General features: G+C 36.1%; 1 protein-coding gene and 1 pseudogene across 1 annotated transcript; both read left to right on the forward strand.

The window, feature by feature from the left end:
* Window positions 1-3,894: 3,894 nt before the first annotated feature.
* On the forward strand, window positions 3,895-6,894 carry LOC132305268 (cytochrome P450 71A3-like). Its single transcript, XM_059802938.1, has 2 exons — window positions 3,895-4,821; window positions 5,994-6,894. The coding sequence occupies exons 1-2, from the start codon at window positions 3,895-3,897 to the stop codon at window positions 6,621-6,623; spliced, it is 1,557 nt and encodes a 518-aa protein (XP_059658921.1). The 3' UTR covers window positions 6,624-6,894.
* A 928-nt stretch (window positions 6,895-7,822) lies between these two features.
* LOC132305269 (cytochrome P450 736A117-like) lies at window positions 7,823-18,006 on the forward strand (annotated as a pseudogene).
* Window positions 18,007-18,768: the final 762 nt, after the last annotated feature.

The following is an 18,768-nucleotide window of genomic DNA, read 5'->3' on the forward strand; positions in this document are numbered from 1 at the left end:
TTCTATCTTTTATCAACAACTTTACCGTTGTTGTTCAATTGCTCACGATCAATCAACTCATCCTTATCAATTGCTTTTATGGTTCAAAGCAACAAACCTCTCCACACTCTTCACACATCAGCTCTTTATTGGGTTTAAATCAACCCTCTTCATTCCTCACATTATACTTACCCCATCTTGAGAACTAGCATCTACTCTCTAGTTTGTCGTCGTGGGCTTGTATCTTCACATCATCTATCCATCTTCGTGTCATCATCAACTCTGATTAAATCTCCATAGGAACTACCATCAACCCTCTGCTTTGCCAAATTAACTTCACACCAATCTTTTGCCATAATCTTCAAGACCAACCATCGGCTTTGATCCATGCACCATTGGCTTTGATACCAATTATTGGGGATATTAACTCCCACGAAACCACTAAACCACGTAACGGTCTCTTATTGTTGAGAGTTAAACCTTCACCACATATAACGGAAACATCATCAATAACATCAACATAAGCATATATATAGAGACTTCACTACTATGAATTAAGAAAGAAAATATATGTCAAAACCCTTCTCACTCACTCATTGCATCTTTTGAGGTTATATTTATGCTCTGATTCAATGGTACTGATTACCCCATCTGGACTGCCTCCACTACGGGTTCTTTTAATCTCAAGGAAGCTTACCTGGCCTTGTTGGCCCCTTCACTTTTGCCCCTCTGTCGTTTGGTTCATCACCTGGTTGGTCCTGAACTACAGACTCAAGACTAGAGACACTAAGAGTATGGGTCCATCTAACACCTCTACTTCCTGCACTCTCTGCTCTAATGCACCGAACCCCACATGCATATATCTTCAATTACCATTTCTCTGCTACGATTTGGGATTTCTTTTAGCATATGTGTGGTATTTATCATGGCGATCTTAATTACCAGTCGATCGCAGCCTGGATCACCTCCTTATGGAGCCCAAATTCAGAGGCTGGCAACATACGTCTATAAACTTTGTTCAATAGCTGTATCTACTTCTTGTGGAAGGAAAGAAATAGTCGCATCTTCAGTGGGATAAAAGGCATCGGTTGATGAAATTCAGAAATCGATCATCCACAGCGTCAGAGTGCGGCTTCTCTCAATCAAACTTCCCAACTGCAAAAGCTCCAGGAATATTGCAGCCTCGTGGAACCTTCAGAGCACAATCATCATCACTACCTATTGGTGTCTCTCTCCTCTCTCCCCATTTCGATTTTGGCTGCCCTGGGTTTGAGTGGTTTATGTTCTCATTTTGTTTGTTGTTGCCTTTGGGCCTCTTGCTTGGGCTGGCCTTTGAATTTGTCCATGTTGTTTGTTTTGTTTTGTTTGCCTTTGGGCCTCCTGCTTGGGCTTGCCCTTGGTTGTACAAATTTTCTCCTCCTGCTTGGGCTTGCCCTTGCGTGTACAAATTTTCTCCTTTCCAATATTGCATTGATTTACCAATATATATATATATGCTTTCCAGATTGTTTTGTTGGACCCCACTTCTTTTTGATAATAGTACTAATGACTGACTTGTAGAATTTGTCCTGCATGTATATATATATATATATATGTATGTATACATATATATATGCTTTCCAGATTGTTCTGTTGGACCCCACTTCTTTTTGGTAATGGTACCAATGACTGACTTGTAGAATTTGTCCTGAATGTGTAGATAAGAGTTGTGATGCATGCATGGTTCTCAATCATAGTCCTTCGCGTGCATAACCATTGTCTCTATTTGTCATTTTGTTCATTTTTTTAATATAAAAAGTTAATCAGCAAATCTCATAATACACGATTTTTCTAAATTTGATTTCTTGTCAAATGCATACTTCATTCAAGAAAAGAAGATATACACAAGTCCATTGAATCTGAATTTGGACCATGTTTTTCACCTGTCCTTTGCCGATCTGTGCACCATTAAATTCACTGTGCATCACGCTTCATCACAGTACATGTTATTTAATTTACATACACACTGGTGTAACAACAATGTAATTATACACAAGCATAACAATAAAGTAATATATTACATTATGCTCGGCCTGCAACATTATTAAATCAATAATTCAACATTTTTACATTATTATTGTATTAATTTAAAATTCTTATATTAATTATTGGATTAATTTCATTCACATCTTTTTAAGTTTGGCCATTTTTTATTATCTATTATCTATTGAAAATAACTATTACTTAGATCCATTTTCACTTTTTTGTTACGATTTTCATTAAAAATATAGAAAAAGACAATTTTACTCTTAATTTTTTAATCTCTTTTATTTTCAAATATCAAATTATATAATTGACTAATATAGCCATTATCATTACACCTACCGACCTAGGTTCTTGCTTTCCGTTCGTAATCGCAGTTTCTGTTGGAAATAGTGGCCTAGTTACACACACAACACTATACTATTTGGAAGAGAATAGAAATGGAGGAAAATACTTTTTATTTCACTTGATTTATTATTTGACTAGAGTACATGAATATATAGGCCTCACATATGTATGTGTAACCATTACATTTAAATGTCCATAACTCTCCTATGTCCCACTAACATAATCTTCAATATGCATAACTCCTACTAACATAGTATTTGTTAGGTTTAACTCTCATGACTCTTTATTTTACATAACCTTAACTCCCACTAAGACAATTTACTATCCACTAACATGCTAAATTAACACATGCATCATGGATACAAAAATACTTGAAAATACTAAATACTAAAATCAAGTTTATTTTCAACAGTTTCTTGGTTCACAATTACAACTCCATCTGGTGGCTTCATCACCACCCTTGGACGCCTCACCCACCCGAATCGAGTACTACGCCATTGTTTTACAGACCTTCCTGGATCTCGATTTCACAATTACAGCCATGGCCATCACTATAACCCCATGGCCAACTCATTTTCTATTCAATCTCATCTTTCACCACCACCAAAATTTCACGGCCACCCCAGATTCTACCATGTCCCCAAATTCTACTGAACCCATATCAGAATTGAAGGACAGCAAGAGGATCACGTCGGCACCATTGGTGGAAAGGAAGACGATGAACCAGACGAACCAGAGGGCTACGACGCCTCCGTCCTCATCTCCTCCACTCCCATCAACAAGGCCTAGCGCAACGCTTACATCAACGTACCTCTCTCTCCCCGACTTCAATGTCGTCGTCCTTGCCAAGACTGTCCTCGAGCTCACCTGTCCTGTCGTCGTCTCCTGCGCCGACATCATCGCCGTCGCTGCCCGGGATCTCGTTACCATGATGGCTCACCTGCCCCTCCGTCGCCTCCTACACTTGCTCCGTCGCCGTCTCCTGCGCTGAGATTCTCACCGGTGTTGGTGGTGGTGTTGTGCTTGTGTGTGTGTGTGTATATATATATGTGAATGTGTTTATACACATATATGTATATATATGTCTCTATGTATATGTATATATATATATATATACATATAATTTTTAATTTTACAAAATTTTGAGTTATATTTTAGTCTTTTAATGTAAATTTTTTTTAGGATAAAGGTTATTTTGACAAAAGCAAAGGTGGTATTTAACATCGTGTCAGAACTGTCCAAGGGAGTATAATTATTTTCAAAAGAGATTTGAACATGCAAAATGGTCCAACCTAAAAAGGTACGAGTGAAATTAACCCATTAATAACTTATAGTAATTGCGTTCTCAATATATAATTGTTGCCTTGTTAATTTAAACCTATAGAAATATAGAAATAGGAGAAGAATTAACCTAGTAGTACAAGTATATATATACGTACTGAAATAGGAGAAGAATTAACCTAGTAGTACATGTATATATATACTCTGAGCAGGTGACTTGTTCTTTAGGAGATATCCAGCATTAGCTCTCCATACCAAGAAGCTATGGTATTCTTATTGCATATTCTACTTTACTCTCTCCCTCTATTGTTCTTCTCCATATTTTTCCTTTTCAAATGGTTGCCCACTTCAAAACCCCAAAGAAATCTACCACCTTCTCCACCAAAGCTCCCGATTATAGGAAATCTCCACCAACTTGGCTCGTTCCCTCATCGTTCCCTCCAATCATTAGCTCAACAATATGGCCCGCTCATGCTGCTTCATCTTGGCAGCAAGCGGGTTCTTATCGCCTCCTCTGCTGATGCAGCTCGCGAGGTCATGAAAACCCATGATCTCATCTTCTCAAACAGACCTAAATCAAGCGTTGGCAGTAGAATTTTCTATGATAAGAAGGACGTCGCATTCTCTCCTTATGGAGAATATTGGAGGCAATTAAAAAGCATTTCTATGCTCAACCTTCTGAGTAATAGGCGAGTTCAGTCTTACCGGAGAGTGAGAGAAGAAGAAACAACCCTTTTGACCGAGAAGATCAAACAAGCTTCTTCTTCTTCTTCAGTGGTGAATTTGAGCGAAATGTTTGCTTCGCTTTCGAATAATGTAGTGAGCCGGGTAGCCTTAGGGAGGAAGTACGGTGAAAGCTCAAAAAGTGGTAGAAAGTTTAAGGAGCTTTTGAAGGATGTTGGGGAACTATTCAGTGCTTTCAATGTGGGGGACTATATTCCTTGGCTTGTGTGGTTGAATCAAATTAGGGGTTTGAATGCTAAAGTGGAGAAAATTGCGAAAGAGCTCGATGAATTCTTGGAGGGTGTGATTGAAGATCATATGGATAGTAAGAAAAAAGAGAGCAATGGGGGTGGGAGTATTGATCAAGCTAAAAACCAACAGGACTTTGTAGATGTCTTGCTTGAAATTCAAAGAGAGAACATGCAAGAGTTTTTCCTTCAAAGAGACAGTATCAAAGCACTCATAGTGGTAAGTGGCTTTTTTTGGTAAATGATCTGACTTTCACATTAGAATTTGTCACTTGCAATGAACATGATAGTAATTGAAAGGTTTAAATTTTCGAAAAAAAAAAAGTGAAAGGTTTAAATTATAAATTACTCAATTTACATTACCATTATTATTTTTTTGAAACAGCATGGTTTATGACTGTTTGGGAAGTTAAAAATTTATAAAAAGTTAAAAAAGATGAGCTTCCAAAGAAATACTGTTCTTGAATTACATCAAAATAAAAATAAAATAATGTTCTTGCATATATAGTTGAGGCTAATTTGGCAGAATCTTTAAAATGATATGGTTCACGAATTTAGACTTGTGATTTTATATTGAATTATGTGACTGCTTATTTGGCTGCTTTATGTATTTTAAAAGTAATTTTTTAATATAGGAAAGATCGAAAAAAAATAGCATAACTTTTCATTATATAATCTAAACCCTAATATAACTCAATAATTTGAATTCAATTCTATCTATATATCTTCGTTTGGGAGACCCTCTCTATTAAATCTTCAAATAATTAAAATTAGAAGTTACAATTTATTAAATCTTCAATGAATGAGTGATATGTTTTTTGTAAATAAGAACCCTAATTTGCACAATTCACTTAAAACCTTTAATAATTGTAATTTAATTTAGAATTTTCTTGTTAGAGTTAAATTTTAAAGAGATTACCTAACAATGATACAAAAAAGTTGGAATAGTACAAAAGAGAATATATATATAATATAATATAAAAATATTAGTAAAGAAAAATAAATTATAGATAGAGAAAGAAACTCAGTATAAATTATTACCTTTTCCTTTAATTGTCAATTTGTTTTATTTGTTAAAATAGAAAATATGTATTAAAATAGAGAATATTTGTTTTTTTTTTTTAGTTATTCAAGATATAATCTCAAAATAAAATTCGAAAAATCGAGATGTGTAGCACTGTTCGCGTAGAAATTACTGAAACTTGATAATTCTTTTAAGAAAATTCAAGACGTATAGCACTGTTGGTGTAGAAATTACTGAAACTTGGTAATTCTTCTAAGAAGGTACCACTTGCACATACAAAATTTTATTTGTAATTATCCTTCTTCTATTATTTATTTTTAATTTTTTTGCTCAGGAAAATTCTGTTATCTATCTTCTGTTTCCTGTAGGATATGTTTGCTGCTGGAACTGATACTACATCCACAGCTCTAGAGTGGACGATGACAGAGCTCTTGAGACATCCGAAAGCCATGAAAGAGCTACAAAATGAGGTGCAAGGAATAGCTAGAGGCAAGCCAGAAATAACCGAGGATGATATAGAGAAAATGCAATACTTGAAAGCAGTGATCAAGGAGTCTATGCGATTACATCCTCCGGTCCCATTACTTCTTCCCAGGGAATCAACACAAGATGTCAAAGTAATGGGCTACGACATTGCAACTGGCACACAAGTGATTATCAACGCTTGGGCAATTGCAAGAGACTCGTCGTTGTGGGAAGAAGCTGAAGATTTCCGACCACAGAGATTCTTGAAAACTTCAACAGATTTCAAAGGGCATGACATCGAGTTGATTCCTTTTGGAGCTGGCCGGAGGGGTTGTCCGGGAATCCAATTTGCCAGAACTGTCAATGAGCTTGCATTAGCAAATGTTGTGCATCAGTTTGATTTTACGGCGCCTGGTGGGGCAAGAGAAGAGGATTTTGATATAACTGAAGCTCCTGGTATAACTATCCACAAAAAGTATCCTCTGCTAGCCTTTGCAACTCCATGTTCTCTTGCTAGTGTACTTGCTTCATAGTAACATAATGGATGGAAATTGTACTATGTAAACCTTTATGACGTGTAGAAAAAATAAGTGCTTAAATATAAAGATGATAAATTAAGAAAGAAATTATAGCTTTTATTATTAATATTTATAAATAATTCTTTTTTTTTTTTTTTTTTTTTTTTTTTTTTTTTTTTGTATTGCTTCAATTGTTGTTTTTAGACATTCGTCAAATTATTGTATCCGCGTTCATTATACCCATCTTTAACATAATCCCACAGATTATATGAGAAAAAAATAGTCATTATTTTCACATACCAAAAATCATAATTTTCCTCATAAAAAATGGGAAGTGCAGATTAATTGTTGGGCTCCTTAATTTTATTTGCTTGTGGTCGCCATTGCCGTCGATCTTCCATGGGGTTTATTTTTTTGTCAATAATCTTCACACTCAACTTGTTAATAGAATCCAAATCAACTATCAAACTCTGTTAACACTTATGTTGGCTATAATTTCAACCAACCATATTGAAATCAACTACCAAACTCTGATACCACTTATGTAGGCTATAATTTCAACCAACCATAGGGATTTTTTTTGGTATAGAGAGAAGAAGATGATGAAAATAGAACATAATAATCTTGTTGATTTATTGAATGTGTTTATTTTACAAGACCATTGAATGATGTATTCTGTTCTCCCAAAAATCAACAAGATTTGTCTACTTGTAGATTTGTCTACTTGTTATTTCCAAAAAATATAAAATATTTTCAAGGCAATTAACAGCCAAACACTTGATATACATGCATAGGGTTAATAGACACAGAAAACCCAAAAGACATAAAGAAGCACCGCTTTACAATTTAATTTTAAGAGTTTCTCGCCTGATACGTCTACTTGTAAATTTGTCTTGAATAGTTTAGACAAAGGTTGTTATGGATAGTTCTCAAAAGTTTTGTGTTCTTTAGCTTCTAAGATTTTGTTTGTTTGGGCTTATTTTTTCTTCTAGTATCATCCTTCACGTGCATCACCATTGTCTTTACTTGACTTCTTACCGTTACATTTTGCTAAATTTGTCTTCTCGCCGAATGCAAACTTCACTCAAGCTAGCGAAGATAAACATAGGCCTATTTAGTTTCTCCAGAAGAAGTAGAAACTATACACCCTGAGTAGATTAGCTGCCTTCTTCTTACGAAGATCCTTCACAATCAGCTCTTCAGACCAACGAGTTATGGTGTGCTTATTGCATATTCTACTTTACTCTCTCCCTCCATTGTTCTTCTGCATATTCCTTTTCAAATGGTTGTCCACTGCAAAAACCCAAAGAAATCTGCCACCTTCTCCACCAAAACTCCCAATTGTTGGAAACCTCCACCAACTTGGTGTGTTCCCTCGTCGCTCCCTCCGATCATTAGCTCAACAATATGGCCCACTCATGCTACTTCACTTCGGCAGCAAGCCAGTTCTAATCGTCTCCTCTGCTGATGCAGCTCGCGAGATCATGAAAACCCATGATCTCATCTTCTCAACTAGACTTAATCAAGCATTGCCAGTAGAGTTTTCTATGATAAGGACGTCGCGTTCACTCCTTATGGAGAGTATTGGAGGCAAGTAAAAAGCATTTGTGTGCTTAACCTTTTAAGTAATAGGAGGGTTCAGTCTTTCCATAGAGTGAGAGAAGAAGAAACAGCCCTTTTGATCAAGAAGATCAAACAGGCTTCTTCTTCTTCTTCTTCACATGTGAATTTGAGTGAAATGTTTATTTCACTTACGAATGATGTAGTGTGTCGCGTAGCCTTGGGGATGAAGCATGGTTGTTAAAATCGCGATTCTGACTCGTAGAATCGTGCGATTTTGCGATCCAACATGTCTAAATCGATTCGAATAGCAGAAAAATCGTGGCTTGTGCAGAATCGTGAGTTGAATTGCCAGAATCGTACGTAGAATCGTGGAATCGTACAATTACAAACGATCCCAACGATTCTGAATTATCCATGATTGTGGTCTTGTTTTGGGTTTAAGAATTGTGATGAAACCCTAAATCGATTACCACAGTGCAACAATTCCTTCACTTTCGCGGCCTCCAGCACAGCTCCGAGAAGAGATGAGATGCAAAGGGCAAAAAGAATGCTAGGGTTTTGGTGAAGAAGAAGCAGAGGAGGAGGAAAGAGGGAACAAAAGGCTAGGAGAGCTTACCTAAAAAAGATGAGAGGAGCAGCCGCCGGGGAATTGCAAAAGGGAAATTTTGCTCTCTTCATCTGCCGTTGGGGAATGTCGCTCTCTTCAGATGGCAAATTGACCTAGGTTACACTTGCTTAAAAAAGATTGGTCTTGGGCCTTTTACTTTTCTTGTGCTCTATTTGTTCTATTGTACAGCTGGGCCAAATGGGCTTTGCAAACTTTAAGTTTTTAAAGCCCAATGTAATATTTACATTTATATAAAATATGTCTTTCATATAAAAAATTAAATAAATAAATTAAATTTTAAAAGAATCTATTGTAAATTTTAAAAAGAATCTGTTGATAATTTTATATGAACTTATTTATATATATATGTATATATATTTGTGTTTTTGGCTCATTTTTTATTTATTTTGAAAATAATTTTTATTGAGAAAGTTAGTTTGAGTTGTATTTTTATTAATTTGGTAGAATCTTACGATTTACAATTCGATTCTACGATTCTGATTCTACAGAATCCAAAACGATTGTAGGTAGAATCCCGATTTTAACAACCTTAGAAGGAAGTACAGTGGAAGCTCAAAAACTGGGAGAAAGTTTAAGGAGATTTTGATGGATATTGGGGAACTAATGGGTGTTTTCAATGTGGGGTACTTTATCCCTTGGCTTGTGTGGTTGAATCAAATCAAAGGTTTGGATGCTAAAGTGGAGAAAGTTGTTAAAGAGCTCGATGAATTCTTGGAGGGTATGATTGAAGATCATATGGATAGTAAGAAAAAAGAGACCAATAGTGGTGGGAGTACTTTTGATCAAGATGAAAAACAGCAGAACTTTGTGGACATCTTGTTTGAAATTCACAGAGAGAACATGGATGACTTTTCTCTTCACTTTTTTTTTTTTTTTTTTTTTTTTTTTTTTTTTTTTTTTTTTGGGTAAGTCAATTTTATTCAACCTGAAGAAAAAAAACAAACAACAGCACAGGCTACCAAAAGGCAGCCCAAAGACAAACACAAAGAAAGAAAGAAAACAAAACATGTCTTAGGCAATTCATCTTGGTAATGTTGGCTATAGTTTCAACCAACTAAATAATTTCTAACTGAAAAGAGGAGAGAAACAAATATTGATGCATGCACTCACATGATACATGCACTCACTTGATACATGTACATACTTGATACATGTACCCTCTTAATACATGTACAATAACAATACATGAATAAATCTAAATGCACAATGAACATGCATGGCATTAATTTATTTTTAACACATCTCCCTTAATGCCATGTTGTGACACCCAACAACTCTCTAAAGTATTCAAACTTATCTCTTGGAAATGATTTGGTAAAAATGTCTGCAACTTGATCTTCAAAAATTCTCCTTAGCCATAATGCTTGTGACGCTGCCAATGATGCTGAAATATACTCAGCCTCGGCAGAAGATTGCGCCACCGTTTCTTGCTTTGTTCTTTTGAATGGAGCCATCCGGATTGAATTTTATTTTAAAAATCCATTTCATACCAATCACATCTTTGTCTTCTGGCTTCTTTACTAACTCCCAAGTCTTGTTCTTCTTAATCACATAAATTTCATCTTCCATAGCTTTCTTCCATGCCTTTTGTTTAATTGTTTCTTCAAAGTTCTTCGGTTCAACAACACAAAAATTGCAACTTGCATACACATCATTAAGACTTTTCATTCTTCTTGGAGTTGAACTTGGAGATGAGGAATTTGAGTTTGATGGAGAAGTTAGGATTGATTGTAAGCTAGATACGAGAGACATTTCTTGTGGAACTTCAAGAAAATCTTCATTTTCACTTTCTTGATTTCCTGATTCTTCATTGAAAATGGGAATTTGATCTTGAACTTTCTTCTCTTTCCAATCCCAAGCAGCCTTCTCATTAAAGAGAACATCTCTACAAATAATCAATTTATTCTTCTTCAAATTAAAGAGTCTACAACCCTTTGATTTTGAGCTATAACCCACAAAGATGCATTTTTCACTAGCTTCATCAAGTTTGTGCCTCACTTCTCTTGGAACATAAACAAAACAAATACACCAAAAAACTTTCAAGTCGTTTAATGATGGCATCCTTCCACTCCATGCTTCAAATGAAGTTTTATTCTCCACCACTTTTGTTGGACTCTTATTCATCAAGTAAACAGCCGTATACATAAGTGGTATCAGAGCTTGATTTCGATCAAGAGCAAACTGGGCATGAAGCTTATTGACGGGAAAACAAAACCCGAAGAAGATCGATTGTAATGGCGACTACAGGCAATCAAAACCAAGGTGCTCATCAATCAGCACTTCCCATTTTTGGTGGGGAAAATTATGATTTTTGGTATGTGAAGGTGAAGACCATTTTTCTCTCATATGATTTATGGGATTATGTTAAAGATGAGTATGATGAGCCGGAGGATACAACAACTTTGACGAATGCCCAAAGACAATAATTGAAATATCATAAGAAGAAAGATGCAAAAGCTTTAGGCTTGATTCAACGAGGAGTTACTGATACAATATTTTTCAGAATTATCAATGCTTCTAAAGCAAATGAGGCATGGGATATCCTCGAGAAGGAGTATAGAGGCAGCACAAAGGTAAGAACTGTAAAACTCAAATCTTTGAGAAGAGATTTTGAAAATATGAAAATGAAAGAAATGGAATTGTTGAAAGATTATTTTTCTAAACTTATGGAGGTGGTAAATCAAATGAAGACTTATGGGGAAGATATTTCTAATCAAAGAATTGTTGAAAAAATTCTAATTAGTTTGCCAGAAAAATATGACTCTATTGTTGCTGTTATTGAAGAGACTAAAGAACTTGAAAACTTGAGTGTTGAAGAATTGATGGGTTCCATAAAAGTATTTGAGCAAAGGTTGAGTAGGCGCTCCGAAAAGACAATTGAAAGTGCTTTTCAATCCAAGCTCAATGTTAGTTCCAAAAATCAAGAAAAATACCCATCAAGTTTTGATCAATCCAAAGGTGAATCTTTTAGAGGTGGAAGACACGGAAGAGGAAGAAATAATTTTGAGAAAAGTGGAAATATAGAGTCCACTCAACAAAATTGTGGAATTTGCAAGAGAAGTAGACATATTGACAAAGATTGTTGGTTTCGAGGAAAATCTCAATGTTTCAATTGCAAGAAATTTGGACATGTTCAAAAAGATTGCCGGTTGAAAACAAATCAGCAAGCTAATTTTTTCAAAGAGCAAGAAGGTGAAGTGAGCATGTTTTATGCTTGTCACTCGACATCGGAACAAAAGGATGATGTGTGATTTCTTGATAGTGGGTGTAGTAACCACATGACCAGAGATAAAAACATATTCTTGGAGATTGATTCTTCATCCAATTCTCAAGTGAGGATGGGAAACGGTGCCTTGGTCTAAGCAAAGGGAAAAGGTACTATTGCCATAGAGACAAAAAAAAAGGAAGAAAGCATATTCGGGATGTGTTACTTGTTCCAGATTTGGAGCAAAATTTGTTAAGTGTTGGACAGCTTGTAGAGCATAGGTACTCCATTCATTTTGATGAGAACTCTTGCAAAATTTATGACAAGGGAGGACAAAATCATATTGTGGCAAAAATCAAGATGGGGAAAAATAGATGCTTTCCTTCCACTTTTTTCATGTTAAAAAAATATGGCCTTGAAGATGGATGTTGTTGATGAGTCTTGGCTTTGGCATAGGAGACTTGGCAATTTGAATTTCTAAAGCTTAAAGAATTTACAACAAAATAGCATGGTGTATGGGCTGCCAACAATACAAGAAGTTAAAGAAGTTTGTGAAGGTTGTGCTCTTGGCAAACATCACCGAGAGTCATTTCCGAAAGAGAAGGCATGGAGGGCTGAAACACCATTGGAGCTTGTTCATACCGTTGTGTGTGGACCGATGACAACACCAACTCATGTTGGTAACAAGTATTTTATTTTTTTCGTTGATGATTTTTCAAGAATAACATGGATTTATTTCATGAGACAAAAATCAGATGTGTTCTCTATTTTCAAAAAATTTCAAAAGCTTGTTGAAAGGCAAAGTGGCCATCTTATCAAAGTGTTAAGAAGTGAAGAGAGGAGAGAAACAAATATTGTATTGTATTAAATTCTTTATTGTGTTGATATATCTTAACAACAAATTCCTTACACTATATATACTATTCTCCCATAGACCTTTGAATTTTTCAAGACAATTCTCAACCACGCATATGATGCATGCACTCACATGATACAGGCACTCACTTGATACATGTACACACTTGATACATGTACCCTCTTGATACATATACAATAACAATACATGAATAAACCCAAATGCACAATGAACATGCATGGCATTAATTTATTTTTAACATGTAAGGTGCCTACCTCTCTCCTTAAAATTTACTTGATCACTTGAAGAATTGATGAATCAGTTCAATCAGTGATGTTAACGTAGTTGCGATAATCATTACTATTGTTAATAACCTTCTACACGGCCTCTTACCTGTGGCCTTATTTTGGTCCAAAGAACTTTTAAATTTTTATTATCACGGTGATGACGCTGTTCGAACTGGAAACTTTAATAGCTTAGCCTTGTGTACCATTCAATATTTAAATCCTTTTGGCACCCACCAATTTATGAATTGCTCTTCTCATGAATACTTGACTCCATTAATTGTGGGCCTCAGGCTCTATTAATGATCGATAACATGTAATGAACATGATAGTAATTGATGAAGGGCTTAAATTGCAGAACTACTCAATTGACATTTTCTATGGTTTATGGTAGTTTGACAAGTTAAATAGGATGAGTTTCCAATGGCATAAACTTATGGAAGGTATAAACAAATTTATAAAAAGTTAAAAAGACGGAGTTTCCAATATTGAAATGTTGTTCTTGCATAGTTGAAGCTTTGGCAAAGAGTCTAGCCAATTTGTACAGCCTGCAAAAAGAAATTACTTTTTGTAATTACTCTCATTCAAAGAACTATACCGACTTATTTACTCTCATGCATATTGGTTATCTTTCTTTTGTTTCTTGTAGGATATTTTTGCAGCTGGAACTGATACTACATACACAGCACTAGAATGGATAATGACAGAACTACTAAGACATCCAAAAGTCATGAAGAAACTGCAGAATGAGGTGCGAGAAATAGCCAAAGGCAAAGAGGACATAAACAAGGACGATCTAGAGAAAATGCACTACTTGAAAGCGGTGATCAAGGAGTCTATGCGGTTACATCCTCCGATCCCATTACTAGTTCCCAGGGAATCAACTTAAGATGTCAAAGTAATGGGTTGCGACATTGCAGCTGGCACACAAGTGATTATCAATGCTTGGGCAATTGGGAGAGAACCATTGTTGTGGGAAGAAGCTGAAGGTTTCTGGCCAGAGAGGTTCTTGAATACTTCTATAGATTTCAGGGGGCATGACTTCAAGTTGATTCCATTTGGAGCTGGCCGGAAGGGTTGTCCGGGCGTTCAATTTGCCATATCTGTCTATGAGCTTGCATTAGCAAATCTTGTGGATAAGTTTGATGTTGCATTGCCAGGTGGAGCAAGAGAAGAGGGTTTTGACATAGCTGAAGCCCCTGGTATAACTATCCACAAAAAATTTCCTCTACTTGCTGTCGCGACTCCGAGTTCTCTTGCTAGCGTACTTACTATGTAACGTGATAAACTTAGTAATTGTATTGGCAGAATTTGGTGTTAAAACGTGTTAATTGTGTTTTAACTTTATATTTACTTTTGAGTCTTGAATTGTTTAATTAATATCTATTAATTAAATTTGATTTGAACATTAACTTAGAGGGATGTAAGTGAGTGAGAGAGTACACTAAGAACATGAGTGGAGAATGAATTGAATTTTTACTAGGCTTCTGCCTTATACCAATTGTTACAGGTCAAATCACACCACAAATTTTTGCCTTTGTAATGACACTTGGGGCCACCAAGTCTCAGCCAACACACAACATAACACACACAATACAGAAATATAAAGAAGGCACACACACTTTACAGGAACAAGCCTCAACCTTGGCTCACATTAAACATACTATAAAGGAACCCAAATTCGTATAAGGAACCAAGGCTATGAATACACACTCTATGTCTCACTGCCTAAACCATGCCTCCTGCATCCCAATATATAGGCCCTCTAGAAAACTGCCCATAACTGGTATGTATGTATCTGTCTATAGATACATACAGATAAGGTTGACATGCCCAACTTTTTAGCTAAATGACCTAATCAATCTAGTCCAACTCAGCATAGCAATTTCCTCTCTCAACAGCTTATATGTGTCTGACATTAGATACATATACTCAGTTGAACAACCCCCAACTGTTAGGAACTGCCCAATAACTGCCATAAGCAATACAACATATCTGTATAACCTATCACAACCGAATATATGCCATAAGACATATATGGAACAACTGAACATAAGCCATACAACATATCTCAACTGCTCCCCATGCCTCCTTTTGATTGGATTCTTCCTTAATAAACACACCTGCTGCCTACCAAGTGATATGTCGGTGCCATGGCCTTAGCCATGGTCCACGAGCCACATTAAGTCAAGCCCACAAGTTTGAACTTACATATAAATGTCTCTGAGTGCACAGCATGCCAAGCCATGCATGCCCGCGCTGATACCCCTTTGTGAGCCCATGTGCGCTGCGCGCCTGGGCACGCGTGCGTTGATGTTGAATATATTGTAATATATATATATGTATATATATGTATATATGGATGAATATATGGAGTGAGAGAAAGGCAGTTAAGTGAATGTACCAAAAGTCAAGTCTTTTGAGTTTGTATCAACAGTTATGCTTGTTGGATTTCTACGAAGAGACAACTTTTGAATTGGAACTAAAAGTAACAACCTCTGCACTAAGAGTCATGTCTGTTGTATACACCCCTACGTATTTTATAAATAGGGGTGGCTAATTCAAATTTGATATAAGAATATAATCTTTAATATATTCTCTCCTACTCTATATTCAGCCATTCTTATAATAGTATTAACAGAGTGTTTAAGGGAATTCTTCTATATTGCTAACGGCGGATTCCGGCTTTGTTGTATCCTGGAGATGTTTTGCTATGGAACCCGATAGCAAACTTAATTAGAGTGGGGGCAAATAACACCTTAAGGAAAGTGACTACACGCCTCAAAGCCATAAATCATTCTTCCTTCTTTAATCTCGTGTATTTGTCTCAACAATCTTAAGGTGTTATTTATAAGAAAGAAATTTTTGGCGGCATATATATTCTTTAATGTTTATGATTTTCGCCATTTTTATTTTTTTGGAATTTTTTTTTTCCTTGAGGGTATTTTCATCTTTTTTCGTTTTGCGTGCTGGACACTGTGGGGTGTGCCGGGTGTGTCCGAGAGTTGAGGCATTTTTTTGAGTTCAAGACTCCTAGAAATGCAACGGTTGCCATTTTGGCATTTTTCCGTTTTTTGGACCGGAAAGTCCCATGTGGGACCCACTACTGGAATTGTTGTGTACGAGGGTTATGGTTGGGTCCATTTGCATCGCATTCATTTTTATTTAATGTGTTTTATGAGGTTGTGAATTAATATGTATATATATATGTGTGTGTGTGTGTGTGTGTGTGTGTATGTGGTGGAAATTAAAGTTAAAAAGAAAATTTGTATTAAAAGGTGGGACCCACATTTTTATTTTTAGAAAAAGGCCAAAAGGCTAATTTTTGGCCTCACTTTTCTTTTTTCTTTCTCTCTCTCTCTCTCTCTCTCTCTCTCTCTCTCTCATTCTTTTTCTTTTTCTTTTCCCTTAAAGCTTCAAATCTTGTTTTCTCTCAAACCATTGAGAGATTTTTGATGCCATTTGAGGCAAATTGAAGAGCTCGACGAGATCTACAATTTGATCGGAGCCAAACCCCATTTGGTGCACCTTGGAATTTTGAATTTTAGGGTTTGGATTTGGGGATTTTGGGGGTTTTGCTTCCTTTTGAGGTAGGGGTTCTTAATCCACAATCTCTTTGGTTCTTGTGAGTCATTTTCTCTAGAATTTGTGATTTATCATGCTAAATTTGTGAATATTTATCCAATTATTATGTATATGTTGTGCAAATATGTGATTATGTGTTATTTGGTTCATCATGATGAAGTATGTTAAATTGATGATAATTTTATGCCCTTGTTGCCTTTAGTGCTAGAATTTATGAATTTGAAAGCATGAATTATACTTAGAGAATTATTTTATATAACATGACCATTGTTGATTATTTACTTGAAAAGCATGAAATTTCTCCATTTGCACAATATTGAATTATATGGGGCATTCATACATGGCATTGGGCAATGAAATGAGAAATTGGTTTTGAAAGAAACTAAAAATGGGTTTTGGGAAAAAGTTTTGAAAGAGTTTGCGAAAACCCGGTCGCCTAAGAGTTGCCTAGGGACCGTGGCGTTAGTATGGCCTTGAGGGGACTGGGGAAAGCGCCGTAGCGTAGTTGAGTTACCTAGCCCCAAATGATGCCATGGAGTTGCCATGGGTCAGGGACAATTAACCAATCCTCTTCTTGTGCCACCATGGAGTTGCCATGGGATGAGTTGCACTAACGGTTTGGAAATGATGACAGAAAATGTTTTGAAAACGGGGAACGACATTGTATTCCATTGCATGACATAATTTATTATGACTTGGACTGTTGATTATTGTTATTATGTTTACCCCGGTCTGGCATGACCCCGCTTCCTTATTTTCCATTCGTTACGTGGATTTACGGGGTTACAAGAGGTGTGTCTTAGGCACCTTCTACTGAGCTTATGCTCACCCCTTCATCTTAACATTTTTTAAGTTTGGGAAAAGAGGTGGCGGACGACAATCCACCACAGCCTTAGCTTGTACTAGAGGACTGACTTCTTTTGTACTTTTTGTAATTAGACCCCATTTTGTAAAGTATTAACTGTAAATGTATCATTTTGCAACACATAATTTATTTATATTCTTTATTTTGTATATGATCATTGGGGAATGTATAAATGATAATGTTGTGTAATCCTTGTGAATGTAATGTATTTGGATTTCCTATTTGAATTATGATGATGATTATGATGGAAGGATGGTATAAATTGTTTGCCATGAACTCGGACTTAAGGTGTTTATCAGGTTTGGCTCACAACGAGCCTAGGTTTTTGTTTCTTGTTTTTGTTTTTGTTTTTTTTTGTTTTTTTTTTTTTTTGCTGCAGATAGCAGCTTCCCAGGGCCTGTTAGCCGGCTGATAGTGCTCATTTTGGCATTATAGTGAGTTAAGACCTAAGAAACACTGTTTCGACCGGCTGAACCTCACCATCAACCGACCAAAACTCCTTCATCAACCGGCCGAACCCTATATTCAGTCGACTGATGAGCCACTGTAGCAAAGTCCCGAGAGTTTGCAACTTTGAGAATCGTTTCGATCGACTGACTATTTCAGTCAGTCGGCCGACCAAAGGCCATCAGCCGGCTAACTTTTCCCCTTTGACCAATACTTTGCCTTCTTATTCTAAGTTATATTCTTGGGGTACCTTGGGCCTTGTAGTGGATCAAATGCCATCTAGAACACAAGAAATGATGATTATGCCCTTAGCTCGCCTCGGGTTCGGGTAATGACCCGTTTAACGGTTCAGACCCACGGGTTCAGGTCGTTACATATTCTTTGCAAATTTGTGTGTAAGGGTAAGTGATGTTTCAAATATCTTTAGAATTTGATTTTTAATTAAATTTTTATGTTCAGATAGAGTTTTAAAGGTTAAGTGAGATCCAATCCATACGTGACTTTATAATAAGAAAATCTAGTTGCAGTGACTATGTACGTCGTTTTATATTTTGGGTTTGTCTCAAATTTGAATATATGCTTCACTCCACGCATTTTATTTGTGTAAAAAATTGTGTGCATATAATATTATGTTGAGTTTGATGAACCGTTAATATTTAATTAATGGATATGTGTGATAGTCACCTATTAGTGAAATTGGTTACTAGTTCTGTTACTCACTGCTATA

This window comes from Cornus florida, unplaced genomic scaffold, assembly GCF_030987335.1.
Source record: "Cornus florida cultivar Cherokee Brave unplaced genomic scaffold, ASM3098733v1 CherokeeBrave_3.0.0_Hap2_Chr04, whole genome shotgun sequence".
In the NCBI taxonomy this organism is placed as follows: Eukaryota; Viridiplantae; Streptophyta; class Magnoliopsida; order Cornales; family Cornaceae; genus Cornus; species Cornus florida.

Bases quoted from the DNA above. Each gene is read 5' to 3' on its own strand.
- LOC132305268 (XM_059802938.1), top strand. From the start codon at position 3,895: ATGGTATTCTTATTGCATATTCTACTTTACTCTCTCCCTCTATTGTTC. The intron at 4,822-5,993 runs GTAAGTGGCTTT...TGTTTCCTGTAG, and splicing joins GTATCAAAGCACTCATAGTG to GATATGTTTGCTGCTGGAAC.